The following is an 18,071-nucleotide window of genomic DNA, read 5'->3' as shown; positions in this document are numbered from 1 at the left end:
TTAGTTTCTTTAGTTTCGAAGCCAGCTTCAACCTTCTGGGTTTTCTTTGTGCGTATGTTACCCTTTTGCTTGGAATAACTGTCTAAGCATGCGTTTGGATTTGAATATCCAGCCAAAGGCAGATCCTAGTGCTGGCAAACAAATTTGTGATGGAGAACTGTGTTAAATTTTAAAAGAAAGTCATTAACTCCCAGGCCAACCAGCTGAATGTGCAGTTTGCTGGAGACTCGAATAGAAATGCAGGTTAAGGTCAGTCCCCAGGGGTTTGAATGTTAAGAGGGAAGTTAGAAAGATTTGGTACCTCGCTGTTGGGAGCCAGTAGAGACAGGGGCCGTTGCACGCGCCACCGCCACCATCTCTTCCTGGCATGCAATTTAATTTGTAACTTCCTAGTACTGGAGCTCTGCTCCCTTGGGACATTTACATACTGTTTTTTTTTTCCCCCCTCCTTTACAGTGGTGCCAAGGTCAAAGGCTTGTGGCAGCTAAATCACAGCGCAGGACACTGGTGCTTGGACTTTGCTGGAGAGAGTAACCATCCCGTGTGGGAGTTATGGAGCAGCTGGGAGAGCCAGGGCTCACACGTGAGTGCTCAGATGATTTCTCTGCTTAGTTTGCAGTGCTGCTCTGTCTCCTGGGTGCAGGATGGATTATGACTATGCAGGTGCCTGGTTATCACCACTGAACCAGATCCTGGCACTTGTAGGAGATGAGGGACTTTATCTCCTACATGCCCTTTGTGGGGTGTTGGAGATACCCAGCTCCTTGTGGGATCACATTTGATCTTGGGGCTCTCTGTTAGTGGTTTGCACTGCAGGATGGAGCAGACTTGAATCTGCTGGGTTTGAGAGTTAGCAGTGATTTTTGCAGACAGTGAGCCTCAAGCCCTCTAGGAGGAGGGTGTGGGGGACTCCCACGGCCTTGGAGTCCTGGAGTCCCACAGAGACTCTTCTTTACTTTCACTTTTTTTTTTAAAATTTATTTGGAAAAATCCTATCTCATGGGATTCTTTTACCCAAACCTGTGAGACTGCCTGCTTTAGATAGAGAGAGTGCATTTTGTTACTGTCCTGTTTGTCTTTCCTTTTGCCTCTTAAAAGCATTTTGCAATAAAGACATGGAGAGGGGAGGCTTTTTGTGAGCCTGGGGAGCTCCTAGGAGACAGGGTGGCATGTAAAACACCTCTCACCACTTGCTGCATGTGCTGGGGAGAGCTGTAGGCTTGGCAGTGTCAGAGAGGAACACCACAAGCCGTAGTCTAGATGCTGTCATGGGGATGTGCGGTGAAGGAGACAAGGACACGGCAAGGCTGGGCTGGTGCACACTCTGCTTGCATTAACAGAGGTTCAGGATACCTGGGACCGCAGAGTGGATTGTTTGCTTCTTCCCTCAGTAGGACTACTTGGTGTTGCATGTCCTGTGGGTTGAGATGTGCTGTGCTGGTCATTGATAGCTGGGGATGCTGCGCACTGAAACATGCAATCCCAGATTGTATTTTTTTTTCAGGGGCAAGTAAATTTGCTGGGATAAAGCTTTAATTTTGATGGGTGGCAGATGGAGATCACTGGGAATGTCAACAAATGGATTTAGCTGAACAAATGAGGGGAAGAGTTTTTGATAAGCCTGAAGGAGGGAACATTTTGAAGTGCCTTAGAAATTACCCTGTATCCCTGAGCAGTGCCCATCCCACCTGTGTGCTGGTTCCTGATTGTCCAGGACACTCTTTGACACCATTTACCCGTGTCTGTGCTGCTCGGGCATCAACAGGGCTTCTGGGGGATGTGGTGAGGGATAGATGGATGTTGGGGACAGTGGCAGGGTCCTTCTTCAACCCTCCTGTCCAGGAGGTGACAGCAGCACAGACTGTGACCCCAGGCAGTCCAGGGCCTCTCTTCTGGGGACCTTCATCTGCAATCTTGCTGTTAGACACAGCCGTAAGAGAGGGGTTTTGAGCCTCTGTGAGGTTTCTCTGCAGACCCCAGGGCTGGGATGGTGAGGGGTCCCCAGACCCTCCCTCTTGTAATTTCTGTAATATAAATACATGTGACTCAGTTCCTCTCCCAGGTTCGTTGCCAGTGCTGCCTGTGAGGACAGGAGATGAAGGTGAGGATGCTCTGTGTCCAGAGTTCTCTTGCATGTCAGCAGATGTGGCTGGGATGTTATAGAGCATGTGACACCTCCAGTTTCAGCTGGTTACAATTTGGATGAGCTCTGATGTTGGTGAGCTCTGCTGGAGCTGAAGGCTTCACTGCTGGGGAAGGCCAGACCTGCTCCACTGGCTGTACCTGTGTCTACAAGGAGAGCACAGAGCAGGCCATGGGGATGTGTTTCCAAATGCCGGGGTGCAAATATTTCCTTGGGCAGCTGAGACAGGGAACTGCAGGATGTCTTGGCATAGGCTGCATGCTTGGCCAGGTCGTCTCTTCACTGGAGAGCCTGCCTGTGGTGCACAGATGTACTCCTGGCTGCTGGCAAAGGACCCACTTCCCTCTTTGGGGCTGCGTGTTCCCCTGCTTGTGTTTCTGGGTTTTGTGGACTGCATTAATCCTCACACAAAGCAGCTGTGCCAGATGTGGGAAACGAGGTACTTGTTATGGGCAGAGATGCTTTTATCACAGAGCCCCAAGAGCTAGAGCAGCCTTCCCCCTCCTGTGTCCACCATGCTCCACCAGACCCTGCCCTGAGCTTGCTGCTTTGAGTGCCGGTTGGAGAGGCAGGAGCCAACAGCACTTGCTTCCCCAGCTGCCCATGGGTTACTGGGTCCTGAAGGATTCTGGAGCTCTGGAGGCTGCAGGGTAGCACTGGGAGCTATGATGCCACCAGGCAGCCAAAAGAGTTTAGTTGGTGGCCCAGGCTTGCAGGGTCTGGACCAGTGTCATCAGGCTCCATCTGCTCGCCTCCTACACCTCTGACATTGTCAGCCTTGCTGGGAAATGGGGATCCCTCTTCCCCCTGTACTCAAATCCAGCAGTATTGTGAGAAAAGGCAGATGTGTTGGGGCTGCTGAGAAACCAGAGGTTGTGGGAGCTTCTGGTGCTCTGGCTCTGCCTCTCCCACAGGGTGTTTCTACTTGTTGAAATATCCTGCACTGCCTGTGCATCCTCTGCATTTTGATTAGGCAGCAAAGACAGCTACGGTGCTAAACAAACCAGCAGCAATTAAAGAATGAATCACGTCTTTGTTAGGGGCCCCCTCTTTACCCCACCCTGAACTCTGGATCCCTGCGGCTGGAGACTGTCGGAGGTGATGGGGGGCAGAGCTGGAGCCCACTGGGCTCCTAGGCATCGCTGCTGAAAGGCTGAGCAGCAGGAGGGCTGCTCAGCTGTGTCAACAGCTCTCACCCATGGTTGTGCCTGGTGCCTCTTCCCCTGGGCTCTGCAGTCCCCTGGGTGCAGGAGGCTCCAGCAACGCAGCGTCCATGGGGATGGATCTGGGTGCTTCCCTGAGCAGGAAGGCAATTCTCACAGCCCAAGTGGATTCAGCTCTGGGCCTTTTCTGCTCCACCGATCACTGAGCTGCATATCATGCAGTTCACATCCCGGCTTGTGCCTTGCTGCCATGCTGTATGAAGAAGGGATAAGGAGGCTCCAGGCCCCTTTCTACCACAGGGCAGGAGCTTTGTGTGGGGGCTGCCAGCAGAAAGTCCTGCTAGGCCTTCACAGGCTCTAAATATCTTAGGAGGCAAGTAAAACAGCAAGTGGCTGCTTGGCTGGGTGCCTTCTCAAGGCCCCTGCAGGTTGCCAAGGTTGGGGCTGAGCACTGCAGGGGGCAGGCAGCCCAAACAGAGCCATGCTCTTTGGAGGCCTTTGGAGACTGCCAGGTCATTATTTGTCTCTCCCCAGATGCCCAAAGGGGCTGTGATTTATGGCAGCAGTACAATAGGTGTCTGTTGGCAGTGATGGATTGGGCTGTCCAGAGGGTATCCCTCCTTCCTTCCCTCCCTTGCTCGCTCTGTGTCCCTTCTGTTGCTTTTCCTGCAGTTTCAGGCAGTTTTGCAGGTGTAAATTCAGCTGAATCAAGCCAGTGCCCCTGCCAGAGAATAAGCCACACTTTGGGGGAAAAGGCAGCTTTTCTAGCGAGCAAACAGCCTTTCCAAGTTGCCTGCCTCCCTGCGCCAGGATGCTTTGGCTAGGGGCTGTGAAGGTGGAGCTGGGAGGATGTTTTGGGGTACCTGAAGGTGTTGGGCAGTGTGCACTAGGTGCCGTACGTCCTGGTACACGCTGCTGCGTCATGGGGCTGAGTGGCACATCCTGGCTCCAGAGGGCTTGATCTTGCATCAAAATCACAGGTCAGGCTCTTTTGCTTTTATGGACGGGGTGTGTGTGTGGCATGGCTCCATCATGGGACGAGAGATGCTGCTCTGCCCCACTGCCCTCGTGGGGGAATTAACCTGTGACTCCGCAGCTCGGGCTGTGTTTGCACTGGGTCTGCAAAAGGGCAACACAAGACTGTTGTGCTGCACTAATCCTGCACTGCTCATCACTGCGGAAGAAGCCTGGGCAGATGTTTCTGATCCTGAAGAATTACTGGGCCATGCCGGTTCCTCTGCTCTGTGCTGTGGCTGGGAGATATCTCTCCATCAAGGCTCCCATTTCTGGGTCTGTGCAATTTTGTTTCTATCAGCATGGGATCCTGTAGCAGGTTCCTGGGTGGAGGTTTGATGGCTGTGCGCAAAGAGGGGCAGACTGGGGCTGGTGTGCCATCTGCAGGGTGCTGGCCACAAGGAAACCAGCTGATTCCTCCTTGTGCAGAGCCTCCCTGCTGCTCTGAGCCTGAGAACATCAGCAGGTTGTGGGCTGGGAACTGGATCTGAGCCAGCGCCTTGCAAGACTGTCCTGAACACCCAGCAGTGGCAGGGCAGTGTCTCTGGTGCCCTGGAGAGCTGCTTGTGGACTAATGAAGACCTGACTAGGCTGGTCGTCTGTTTTAAATAAAATAATATATAACAGTGCTGAGCAGAGCCTCTGGAATGCACTTGGTGTGTGGCATGTAAAGGGCCACAGCCAAGGCTGCAGCTGAGACACATGCTGGGGGTGACTCCCTCTGAACATGCATCTGTGTTCTGCTGTGACACTGGATCTAGTGAATGACCATCACTCCTCTCCTTTCTGAACACAGGCAGGGCTGGGCAGTGGGGTGATGGTGTGGGACAGATGTGCCACGCTGCCAGCATGTGCCACGTTTGTGCAGAGCTGGCCAGGGGAAGCTCAGTGCAGGAGACCTGGCAGTGTGGTATTCTGGGGAAGGCTGGGGCAAGGTGGAGACATACCCTTGGGGCAGGTAAAACCAAGGGTACTGCGGAGCCTGTGATGTCCCCTGTGTCCCAGCTTCCCATCCTGCCGTGTCCTGTTCTCATCTCTTTTCTCTGGCAGGGACAGGGCAGAGTCCCCAGTTGCTGGGGCAGGAGTGTCTGCCAGCCCTGACAAAGGAGCGATGTGGGGCTGGACAATCCTCCCTGAGGAAGCAGAGGGGACCGTCAGGGAGCAGGAGGAAGATCAGCCATGCACAAGTGAAAGGGAAAGGTAAGTGATGGGGGTATGGAGGGGCCGGAGGCTCAGGTCTGGCAAGGAATGTATGGAGGGGCAACCATGTCGAGGAGAGGCAGGGGTGCATGTCCAGCACTCTGGACCCTACAGGAGATCTTGTCGTTTTCCATCCCAGAAAGGTCAATATATTTAGTATTACTTCAGCTGCATGTGGGCTGGGAAATGGAGGTGCCTGCACAGCACTGACAACAGCCATCCACACTGGCAGCATGTCTACTCAGAGCCTGTGCTGGGCTGCACCCTTGTCTCTCCCGACCTTGTGAGGGCTGAGCTCTCTCATTGCCCACCTCTGCCTGGGCCCAGGGCAGTGGGACCTGTGAATCTGCTGCACTCACCCAGAAAGCCCCTATGGGGCTGATCCAGGCTCACCACAGGCCCCCCCTCCACTGTTGTGGACCCTGTAGCCTCACAGCAGTGCCACGAGGAACTGAACTCACTGAGTGTGGCATTTCCTGCAGCATGGGGTGGTGTGGGAGCAGGTTCACTCTGCTGGGGACTCTGCTGGAGATCAGCCCTCCATGGGGCCCTGCACTGTGGGGAGCGGGGCTGCATGGACTTGTCAGTGGGAAGCAGAGAGTTCTGGGACAGCCCAGCCTTTGGGGAGGGTTTTTTTTTTTTTCAGAGGAACCATCTCCATCATTCCTCCACACTCTCCAGAGCTTGTGCTCAGCCCTGGGTGCCTCCTGGTAAGCTGTGGCACAGCATCCAGAGCTGGTGGGTACATCGCCAACTCCCAGGTGATGGAAAGGGCTGCTCTGGAGTCTTGCAGAGTGACCCCATGAGCCTGGAGGGCTGCGTGTCTCTTTCCTTGTCATAGGAGAGCCAAGCAGGTAACCCATGCCCTGCCATCCCTCCCGTTCTTGGCTCACCCCTGCAGATCAATTCTCCTGCACCCTTTCCTTGCCTGCAATAATTTCCCCAAAGCGCTGTGAATGCTGCTGTCCCGTGTTGCTCCGGTGGGACAGCTCCCTGAACAGCTGAGCATGTGCTAGCAAACCCGATGGCACTAACAGTCACAGGGATTACTTGCAGGCTGGCATGCTGTAGAGGGGAGGAAACGTTGCAAGGTTTTCCCCTTTTCCCAGGAGCTCATTCCTGGCGCATCAGCAGGGTGGCCGTGGAATGGTGCTGGCATGCGTCTTGGGTCCGCAGGGGAGGGCAGAGCACTGCCCGCATCCTGGCATGTGGCTGCGGCGCGGGGCTCTGGCCTGTTTGCTCAGACAGGTGCGGTCCCCGTTCAAATCTGCGGGGCCAATGGGAGCCACGCCGTTCAAACGTGCAGCGGTTGGACGCGTGTCCCATGGAAACCCGGCTGCACGGCTGCCTGTCACTCCCTGCTTAAACGGCTGCTTGGTTTTCCCGGGCTAGGCAGGGAGGGCTCCAATTACTGGCTAATTAGAGGTGTCCTGCCATGGAGCCCGGCAGTGTCCACAGAGTCTCGCTCTGCACCCGCCAGACTGACCCCCTGGGAGCTTCTTTCTACCTCACCACATTCGGTAAGCGTTGAGCCTGCAGCTCCAGGGAGCAGGGGGTGCATGCGGTGCCTGGGGGATGTGGCCGAGGCCCTGGCTGGTGCGGCACAGGGAGCCGCAGCAGGTCATGGCCAAAGCCTGGCGTGGTAGGAATGGGCTGGAGAGCTGCTCCCCGAAGGCATTAACGCTAAGCAGCAGCCTGCTCGCTTCTGCCTCGCTGAGCTGGAATAATATGTGGCTCCATTGAGCTGGCGAACCGGGGTGTGCCCTGAAACCAAGCTGCAGCCGCTGAGGCGTGCTGCAGCAGTCAGCCAGATGCTGAATACCCAGGTCATTTTGCCCCCGGATGAGCACGCGCTGGAATTGCTGTGTAGGGCTGGTGGGAGCTGTGGCCCCTGTTAGGGCAGAGCCCCAAATTCCTTCTTTGCTCCTTGTGGATCTTTCTGTGGCTGCCTCAGTTTTTCTGCGTGAGCTTGAAGAAGTCCATGGGCAGTGGTGACTTGGCTCTGCAGGCTGGAGCTGGCCCAGCAGTGGCTGGGCTACGAGCCTTGTATACCCACCCTGCGAGCAGGTGAATTTGGCAGCAAATGTTGTGTTGTGGTGTGTGATGGCTTGTCAGCAGCTGTCTTACACAGAGGGAAGCTGGGTGCCCTTCCTGGGTGCTACTTTTTAAGCAGCAGTTTTCTTTCAAAGCTTCTGCTTGCTTTAGTGATCAGGGCAGGCAATCATGCAATGTGCTGCTAAAGAGGCTGCAGGGAAGCAAAGAGGGTTATGTGAGTGGAGCAGGGCATCCCTTCCCTGGGCAGCCAGGGATGCTGTTTCTTCCCCCTTTTGGCTTGTAAGCGTCAAACTGCTGAGGATGGCCTGGAAGCTGAAATCCTCCTGTCTTTGTGGGTAGGACTTACACATGCCAAATAACGTGAGTTTTGTGGTGCCTCTTGGCCCTGTAACCAAGTCCAGGCCAAGCATCAACTCTGCATCCGCAGTTCCCTTCATGGGCTGACCATTGCTGGTAAGATGTGGCGTTGCATGCTCTGAGCAAGAGAGCAGTGGCAGGACAGGGCAAGCACTACCCTCTCCATGTGCGTGACCAAGGAGAGGGTCTTCAAAAGGGCTGGTGCCAGGGCCTGAGGTTGTAGATGGTGATCTCAGAGTGCTCTGCCTTGTGGCCATGGGGACCTGCCACCCACACAGTTATCTGACACTGCTTTCCTCTGGTAAGAATCCCCCCTGCTGTGTGCACCAATGGTTTGTGACTGTCCCAGCTAGGGCAAAACCTGCAATTTTTCCTACAATAAATCAAAAACGTTTAAGGAGCAGAAACCCAAATTTTCCATTTGTCAGACATCATCAGTAAGGAACAGATTTTCCTGCCTGCTAGGTCTGCTCCCAAAGGACAACATTCACGTGTCCCCTCCCTTAGCCTGGCAAACTACTCTCATGGGTGGGAACCTGTTTGATTACCATCTTGTGCTTGTTCATGCCCATTTTTTCCCTGTTCTCCCTGTGCCAGCTTTGTTCATTAGCTTGAATTGCCTCTCCTGGCCCAGTGGGGTCCAGATGGATGGGGCCTGGGCACCCCCTCTGCTGCAGCTCTGCTAGCCCAGCTGAGCCCTGCTCTCTGTGATGGGGTGTGCACCCAGGAGCTGCATGTGGGTCCTATTGAGACGAGCTGTCTGCTCTTTTGTCTCCCTCTAGCCTTTCTCTGCACCTATTTTCCTTTTAATTAACTTTTATTGAACACAGGTGACCTGGACAAGCTGTGTCAGGGCCTCTCTGCTGAAGCTGTTTCCCTTAGTTCATGTTAGGAATGTATCAAAAGAGACAAACCCAGACGATAATGTTTCTCTGACCCTCTGCTCTTGGAGCGAGGTGGAAATGCAGGCCAGGAGCTTGCCTTCATAGGGGTTGTGTTTCCGCCCTCCCCGGTCTGGAGGAAGGTTACTGCTCCATGCATCTGAGAAAATGCAACTGCTGCCACTGAGCTGGTCTGTCCAAGTGCAGATGTTGGTACCGCAAATCCCTTCCACCAGCTCAGGCTGGATCCGCTCTTTCCGACAGCAGCTTCCCTCTCTGATCCCGGCCCCATACAAGCACTGGAATTGCTACAAAGCCAATGAGTGCTTCCCCCGCATGAGCAGGCTGGGACCCCTTTGGGGTCAGACAGGCTTGCTGGGGCTTGCTTGGGTGTGCAATTTGTCCCTTGATGTGCTTTGGAGATGCTTGGGAGCAAGTGCATTAAGAGAGAAATGTCATCTGTTCCTCACAGGAGGGAGAGGACCTTTCCCCACAGATACTCCCAAATCCTTTCTACTAGGGGCCAATTTGTGGTACTTCTGAAAAAGGCAAAACTGCCCATATTCTCCCTGCTCTCCTCTCTCTGGTGCTGGTGTAGTCCCTCATTGTGCAGAAACCCTTATTGTGCAGAAACCTTGGCCCCATGTGCTACCCCAGGAGCTGAGCAGCCCCAGCCATCCCCAGGACAGGGCTGGGTGTAGAGCTTCCTTCCCCCCCCACCGAATTACCCAGCACAAAAGCTTCTTTTCTCCTCCCCAGGGCCCATTCATTACTGGCTGACTCGTCGTCATGCTTGGTTAGTCGGGGGCATTTTGCTTTAGTGTTGTAACGGTTGTTACATGCTAATAGTGGAACAGTGAGAGGGTTCCCACAGTGTCAGAGATCTGGAGATAGCAGCAGGGTTAAAGTCTTGGTCCAAAAGACTGGGGTGGCACGATGAAACTGGGGGACAATATTCTCACTGCTGTAAATCAGTATTAGCTTCAATAGAGCTGTCCTGATTTACCCTACCTGCCTCCTGTCTTTACTTTCTCACCTTGCTCTCACTTGCACATGTATAAATGCACATAAAGACATGCATTTCTGCATGTGCTCTCAAACGTGCAGATGCACACATGGAGACACACGTGAGCTGGAGAGAGACTTGAAAATTTTCTGTTTTTTTGGAGTGAAGAATGAGTTCTCTGAATTGTTTCAGGTTAAACAATCCGGTAAAATATCCCCACCCCAGCAAGCCTAAGCCCTTGGGTGCATCTTTTGCAAAATGAAATGTTGGGTTTTAATCTGAAAGATGTTTAGATGTCTGTAAATGATGCTTACAAGTTTATTTTGTTTATTGTGTTTTCTAAGCTGGAAAACAAGTGAAAATGGGGTATTTTGCTTTGGACTAAATGAAGCATTGTCCTAATGATGCTTTCAATCTTTTGATTCTTCAGGAGCATTGGGAAATGTTTAGTTTTGGGTTGGTCCAGAACAATTACACAGATTTCAGACTCTGCATCACCCTTAAAATCTGCACATCCTATCCAGGCTGGCAGGCGGCAGCTCCCAGGGAAGCCTCTTGGCAAGGTGTTCAGAGGGGCAGAGCCCTCTGTGCCCGAGCGGGGTCAGCGAGCCGGGGACTGGCAGCCTGCTCTGCACCCCAGCAGCATTTCACCCAGACCCTGACAAATACCATCAGCTGAGTCTTCATGCCAGTCTGAGTATTGTGGATAGATTTTAGGGCTGATACAGCATCGCTAGTGCATGGGAAAGCAAGTGTACAGCTGTAAGTAAGCTGGCAGAGCAGAGCTGCCACCCTGGGACCCATGCCCTTGCTCAGCAGGGGTTTACACGTGTGGCTCTCCCAGGTGCTGGCCTTCTGTGCAGGGTCTATGACTGGCTGGGTTTTCAATGCTGGGAATCAGTTGCTGGCAGACAGGTCCAGGTAGTGCTGAAAATCACAAATTGCAGCTCCAGATAAGAGGTGGCAGCTCAAGGATCTGGCACAGGCATTTCAAAAGGCAGTGAGAACTGCAGGTTGGATTTGGAGCTGTGCAAGAGCTGGATTTTATTCTCAGCTCTGCTTCAGAGCAGGCTGTGAGCAGTGTATTCTTCTGCAGTTGTAGATGCCATGTGGGGTGTTGTGGACAGTGTTGTGGCTGTTGTGAGCAGTGTGGCTTCTACAGTTGTGGATGCTGTGTGGGCTGTGAGCAGTGTATTCTTCTGCAGTTGTGGACACTGTTTACAAGTGGTGACTTTGCCTGTCGCCAGCCAAAGGCGTGTTTGGGATGCTCCTTCCTTCGTTCTTTCTTTAGAAATAACCCTCCCATCTTGTCCTTGCGCCTCAACAGAGGGGTCTCTGGATTCAGAGGCCTGCCTGAGTGCCCCCGGCCTTTGTACTTGGGTTTCAGCTGATCCTGTCCCAAGTAGACAAGCTCATAAGCACAGAGGTTTGATCTGCCTGCGTAGTCCGTGCTGAGAGCAATTCCCTGGGAGGATGCTCAGGCTGAGCTGAGTTACTCTGGTCTGCTCCATGTGGAACCCTGGTCTGACACTTCCCTGGCTCCATCCCTCCCACCTCCTCTCTCTGCTCTGAGTTCCTCCCTTCCTCTCTCACCTTAGGTAGCTTAAAAGGCACTGATGGATAGAAATGTTGCCCACTGGGCAGCCATCTTGTACAGGCAGGCTCTGTAGCACCCATGAGGGACTGCTGAGTCCCACGGTGAGCTCTTGCTGCTGTGCTGCGCTAATCCATGTGGGAAGTCGTCTCCTTAAGGAGTGGGTTAGGTCCTGGGTCCTCCTGAACAAGTCAGAACAATCTCCTGCTCCAAGAAAGATCCTGTCATTTGCTCCAGGCACCAGATCTTGGCACTTTGAGCTCTCTTTCTCTTCTATGTTATTCTCTGCCCTGTTGAGGGGCAGAAATGGATGCCCTTGTGCTCCCATTAAGATCTGCTCTTTTGGCCTGTTAATGACTGTTGGAACCATACTGCCTTTGATCTGTTGACTGTGCTCCTTGCTCTTCTCATGATGATGGTGGGCAGCAGGTCCCCTGCAAGGCTTGGCAGGGCTGGCAGCTGGGCACCCCAGGCAGAGGCAGGCCCCCCTTCCCACCCTGGTGGATGGCTGTGGGTAAGCCAGTGCATTGGGAGCAAGGGGGATTTCCATCCAGACCTGCTCCAAAGTCATGTTTCTTTCATGTAGCTCCTTAAGGCTCTCCCCTACCACCACCTCCTCAATCAAAAGCTCTCAGTGCTGTCGTGCAGGGAGCCAGGCACTTCCCTGGAGGTGCTGCGTTACTGGGAGCCAGGGGTCCCACTTGGTCTGAGCCTGCCCTGGGCTCTGCAGCAGAGAGATTACAGGATGGTGGTGCATTGCTCTTCCCTGGGGGTTGGCTGTTCCTGGCGTCATTGGCCACCTGACAATTGTTCAGTGACAAAACACATGACTGAAACCATTCTTGTTTAATCCTAGATTAAAGCAAGTATTGACTCCTGGTTTTAGGAGATTACCTGTCTGCTCACCAGCCCATACTGTCTGGGATCCCCAGGAAATGCAGGAGGCTGCAGTGTGGGTGCTCTTGCCCTGCTTCAGTTTCTGGGGGCTGGGTTTGTGCTGCAAGCAGTGCTGCATTAGTCCTTGTCGCTGCATCTTCTCTGCTTGATAGTGCCGGTGATAACTGTTGCTGGACGTGACAGTCAGCGACGGGGTTTTTAAGGCTTTCATGTTTTCCCCAAAGCCACCCTGGACAGATGAGGCATGGAGTAGAGCAAGCAGGGAGGAGGTGTGCATGGAGCAAGGTCCTGCAGCAGCGGATGGATGAAAGCGCATTAGTGCCGGGTTGACCCTGGGTGGACGCCAGGTGCCACTAAAGCTGTTCTATCACTGCCCCCCCTGCCTCAGCTGGACAGGGGAGAGAAAATATAACAAAGGGCTCGTGGGCCGAGATAAGGACAGGAGAGATCACTCACCAATTACCGTTTCAGGCAAAACAGACTGAACTTGGGGAAAATTAACTCAACTTATTACCAATCAACCAGAGTAGGGTAATGAGAAATAAAACCAAATCTCAAAACACCTTCCCTCCACCCCTCCCTCTTCCCAGGCACAACTTCACTCCTGGATTCTCTACCTACCCCACCCAGCGGCGCAGGGGGACGGGGAATGGGGTTTATGGTCAGTTCATCACACGTTATTTCTGCCACTTCATCCTCCTCAGGGGCAGGACTCATCACACTCTTCCCCTGCTCCAGCGTGGTGTCCCTCCCATGGGAAACAGTCCTCCACAAACTTCTCTAATGTGGGTCCTTCCCACAGGCTGCAGTTCTTCACAAACTGCTCCAGCATGGGTCCCTTCCACGGCGTGCAGTCCTTCAGGAGCACACTGCTCCAGCGTGGGTCCCCCACGGGGTCACAAGTCCTGCCAGAAAACCTGCTCCGTGGGCTCCTCTCTCCACAGATCCGCAGGTCCTGCCAGGAACCTGCTCCAGCATGGACTTCCCACGGGGTCACAGCCTCCTTCGGGCACCCACCTGCTCCGGTGTGGGGTCCTCCATGGGCTGCAGGTGGATATCTGCTCCACTGTGGACCTCCATGGGAAGCAGGGGGACAACCTGCCTCACCATGGTCTTCCCCATGGGCTGCAGGGGAATCTCTGCTCCAGCACCTGGAGCATCTCCTCCCCCTCCTTCTTCACTGACCTTGGTGTCTGCAGGGTTGTTTCTCTTACATGTTCTCACACCTCTCTCCGGCTGCTGTTTCTGTGTGCCCTGCAACTTTTTTTTCCTTCTTAAATATGTTATCACAGAGGCGCTACCACTATTGCTGATTGGCTCAGCCTTGGCCAGTGGCGAGTCCGTCTTAGAGCTGGCTGGCATTGGCTCTGTCGGACACAGGGAAAGCTTCCAGCAGCTTCTCACAGAAGCCACCCCTGTAACCCCCCCACTGCCAAAACCTTGCCACACCAACCCAATACACCCAGGCTCCCCCAGTGGGGCCAGCCTTGGCTGACCCTGTGCCGGCATGTTCCTGCCACCAAAGGCACCGGTTATCCTTGGTGTTCATCCAGGCTGTCTGCAGCTTGGCCCACTGTCACCTTCTGCAGGGGTGACAGCCCCTTGCCCACACAGAAACTCGGGGGAGAGGCAAAGGGGAAGTTGAATCTGGGCTGGGGGGAGGATTTGAGCACGCTGCATCCCTCTGTTAAACAGGGGCTAATTCATCCCACAGCGACTGCTTCATCCTGGTGCTCCCACTTCCCCTCTGCATGGACTCCTGCCTCCTGCCATCAGTCTACTGTGTGCTAAGAAAGCAGTATTCAGGTTTTCCTGGAATGTTTTTGCACCTGGAGCTGTAAGACATGGGGCATGCATGCATGGGCAACAAACAGGAGGAGCTGGAAGCCATTGTGCAGCAGGAAAACTATGGCATAGTTGCCATCACAGAAACATGATGGGATGACTCACACAACTGGAGTGTGCTGCCATGGATGGCTATAATCTCTTCAGAAGGGATAGGCAAGGAAGGAGAGGTGGTGGGCTAGCCCTGTATGTTAGGGAGTGTTTTGATTGTCTAGAGCTTAATGATGGTGACGGTAGGGTTGAGTGTTTATGGGTAAGAATCAGGGGAAGGCCAACAAGGCAGATATCATGGTGGGACTGTTATAGACCACCCAACCAGGATGAAGAGGCAGATGAAATATTTTATAAGCAGCTGGGAGAAGTCTCACAATCGCTAGCCCTTTTTCTCGTGGGGGACTTCAACTTCCCAGATGTCTGTTGGAAATACAATACAGTGGAGAGGAAACAGTCTAGGAGGTTCCTGGAGTGTGTGGAAGAGAACTTCCTGACACAGCTGGTGAGAGAACCAACTAGGGATGGTGCCTGACTGGACCTGTTGTTTGTGAACAGACCAGGACTTGTGGGTGATGAGATGGTTGTAGGCTGTCTTGGGCACAGCAATCGTGAAAAGATAGAGTATTTGATTCTCAGAGAAGTAAGGAGGGGGTTCAGCAGAACTGCCACCTTGGACTTCCAGAGGGTGGACTTTAGCCTGTTTAGGAGACTGGTTGCCAGAGTCCCTTGGGAGGCAGTTCTGAAGGGTAAAGGAGTCCAGGAAGGCTGGACATTCTTCAAGAAGGAAATCTCAAAGGCGCAGGAGCAGGCTGTCCCCATGTGCTGAAAGATGAGCCAGCGGGGAAGAAGACCGGCCTGGGTGAACAGAGAGCTTTGGCTGGAACTCAGGAAAAAAAGGAGAGTTTATGACTTTTGGAAGAAGGGGCAGGCAACTCAGGAGGACTACAAGGACATTGTGAGGTTATGCAGGGAGAAAATTAGAAGGGCCAAAGCCCAGCTAGGACTTAATCTGGCTACTGCCGTAAAAGACAATAAAAACTGTTTCTATAAATACATCAGCAATAAAAGGAGGGCTAAGGAGAATCTCCATCCTTTCTTGGGTGTGGGGGCAACATAGTGACAAAGGATGAGGAAAAGGCTGAGGTACTTAATGCCTTCTTTGCTTCAGTCTTTAATAGTAAGACCCGTTGTCCTCAGGTTACCCAGCCCCCTGAGCTGGAAGACAGGGACGGGAAGCAGAATGAAGCCCCCATATTTCAACACCCATCTTTCCCCATGAGGGATAGGCTGTGGATATTGTCTACCTAGACTTTAATAAAGACTTTGACACTGTTTCCTACAGCATTCACCTGGAGAAACTGGCTGCTCATGGCTTGGATGGGTGTACTCTTTGCTGGGTGAAACACTGGCTGGATGGTCAAGCCCAGAGTGGTGGTGAATGGAATTAAATCCAGTTGGCGGCCAGTCACAAGTGGTGTTCCCCAGGGCTCTGTATTGGGGCCAGTTCTGTTTAATATCTTTATCAATAGTCTGGACGAGGGGATCAAGTGCATCCTCAGTAAGTTTGCAGACGACACCAAGTTGGGCAGGAGTGTTGATCTGCTGGAGGGTAAGAAGGCTCTACAGAGGGATCTGGACAGGCTGGATCGATGGGCCAAGGCCAACTGTATGAAGTTCAAAAATGCTCAGTGCCGGGTCCTGCACTTGGGTTACGACAACCCCATGCAATGCTATAGGCTTGGGGAAGAGTGGCTGCAAAGCTGCCCGGTGGAAAATGACCTGGGAGTGTTGGTCAACAGCCAGCTGAAGATGAGCCAGCAGTGTGCCCAGGTGGCCAAGAAGGCCAATAGCATCCTGGCTTATATCAGAAATTGTGTGGCCAGCAGGACTAGGGCAGTGATTGCCCCCCATACTCGGCACTGGTGAGGCTGCACCTCAAATACTGAAAGACTACAACAAAGGCATTGCGGTGCTGGAGCATGTCCAAAAAAGGGCAATGAAGCTGGTGAAGGGTCTAGAGAACAAATCTTATGAGAAGCAGCTGAGGGAACTGGGGTTGTTTAGTCTAGAGAAAAGGAGGCTGAGGGGAGACCTTATTGCTCTCTACAACTACCTGAAAGGAGGTTGTAGCAAGGTGGGGGTCAGTCTCTTCTCCCAAGTAACAAGCGATAGGACAAGAGGAAATGTCCTCAAGTTGCACCAGGGGAGGTTTAGATTGGATATGAGGAAAAATTCCTTCATTGAAAGGGCTGCCAAGCATTGGAACAGGCTGCCCAGGGAAGTGGTTGAGTCACCCTCCCTGGAGGTGTTTAAAAGACGTGTAGATGTGGTGCTTAGGGCCATGGTTTAGTGGTGGACGTGGCAGTGTTGGGTTAACAGTTGGACTTGGTGATCTTAAAGGTCTTTTCCAACCTAAACGATTCTATGATTCTGTGACTTTCTTGGTAGCAGATGTTTCCTCCCACCTCTTTTCCCTGGCTCCCTGAGCAATGCCCCCGTGCCCAGGGATGGGGAAGCAGGATGGGTTTGGCCCCATGCAAGCCTCAGAGCCACGGGGTCCCTGTGCTGCCAAGTGCCAGGGGTGCTGGGCGATCCCTGCCTCCTTCACTCTCTCCTCTCCTTTCCTCTAGGCCAGCTGAAGCTGTCCATCGAGGTGCAAGGCCGGATCCTGGTGCTGCACAGTGAGTATCTCTCTGGAGTGTATGGCGAGGTGGCCCCAGAGCTATCATGGGCTAGTGATGGGGACAGCACTTCTATGCCTTTTCTTCAAGCTCTTTGGAGATTTGTGGCAACTGTCGGGAACAACTCTGTGGTAGAGCAATATGACTGGGAGCTCTTTGATTTAAAGGCCAAACCAGAACTTCCGGGTGACCACGGTGTGTTTTGTGTCCACTTGTATAGATTTTTTTTCTTTAACTCCCTGTGAAGAGAAAAAAGGCAAATATAATTTGAAAAAGAAAATCTGAAATGCTTTATCTCCTCTGAAATTTCTTTTACATTGGTCAAAACTGTTTGCCAGATTTGCCACAATTTCCAAATGGTTCCATTACCTCCAAATGCTGCCTTTTTTTTAACACCAGCAATATTTCTTCAACAAAAGTATTTCACCTGTTCCAGGCTGGGGTTGCTGTCCCTTAAGCCATGGCATGTCCCACTGGGGACAAGAGATGCTTTTCTTTCTCTGGGGACTCAGACTTGACCACTGCTGCTGGGTACCAGTGCAGGAGAGCAATGCATCATCTGGGAAACTGTCTCCATCGCAGCCACGAGGCAGGTCCCAGGGAACTGTGCCACTGCAGCTTTAATGGTGTTCATTAGAAAGGCCAATGAGGATGTCAAAACTAACTCTTCTTTAGGAAAAACCTGTCTGGAGGCACTTGGGAGGCCCCTTAAGATTGCTTCTGCAGTGAAGGGTGTGTGTGTCCCGGTCTCCTGGCACAGAGCTCTTTCTACCAGGGGCTCATCAGGGCTTCATGATAAGTAAATGGTTAAAGAATCAAGGAAAAAAGTCAGGAGTTTGAAATGGTCAGAGTAAAAATTCCCTCCCTGTGAAAAGAGCAGGATTTGGGCTCTGTAGGGTGAAAGGAAAACAAGGCCCTGGACTCCCAGAGCTCTTGGGGGTGGCTACCCTTTGGGGGAGAAAGCACCCCCATCCCAGAGACCTGTGCAGTAGGGCGAGAGGGATAGAAAAGACTTCCTCTTGAGCAACATCCCACCTTACAGCCCAGCCCCACCCCTGCCTGGTTGTAATGAAATGGGGGCAGAGGATTGCCTGAGCCTGGTGAGGCTGTGGGGACCAGTTGAGCCACGTGCCACCCCTGTTCTTTTCCACTCAGCAGCCACGAGAGCTTGCTGCCCTTTTCTGGCTGTGCAGGAAAGCTTTGTAAAGAAACAACAGCAGGAAAATGTGGTGGTGGGTTTT

At 53.0% G+C, this 18,071-nt stretch overlaps 1 protein-coding gene across 2 annotated transcripts in view; it reads left to right on the top strand.

The window, feature by feature from the left end:
- Positions 1-459: 459 nt before the first annotated feature.
- RGS3 (regulator of G protein signaling 3) overlaps positions 460-18,071 on the top strand; it is a 91,345-nt gene continuing 73,733 nt past the window's right edge. Inside the window, exons 1-3 of one of the 2 annotated variants that reach the window (XM_030000726.2) lie at positions 460-583; positions 5,371-5,520; positions 16,780-16,830. In XM_030000726.2, coding sequence (XP_029856586.1) covers positions 553-583; positions 5,371-5,520; positions 16,780-16,830 — 232 coding nt within the window. In that variant the 5' untranslated portion in view covers positions 460-552. The remainder of the gene's footprint in view (positions 584-5,370; positions 5,521-16,779; positions 16,831-18,071) is intronic. The other variant, XM_030000727.2, reaches the window with a different exon arrangement.

Source organism: Aquila chrysaetos, chromosome 24 (genome assembly GCF_900496995.4).
Source record: "Aquila chrysaetos chrysaetos chromosome 24, bAquChr1.4, whole genome shotgun sequence".
Taxonomy (NCBI): domain Eukaryota; kingdom Metazoa; phylum Chordata; class Aves; order Accipitriformes; family Accipitridae; genus Aquila; species Aquila chrysaetos.
The sequence above is the reverse complement of the archived record's forward strand: the minus strand, read 5'-3'. Positions and strand labels throughout refer to the sequence as shown.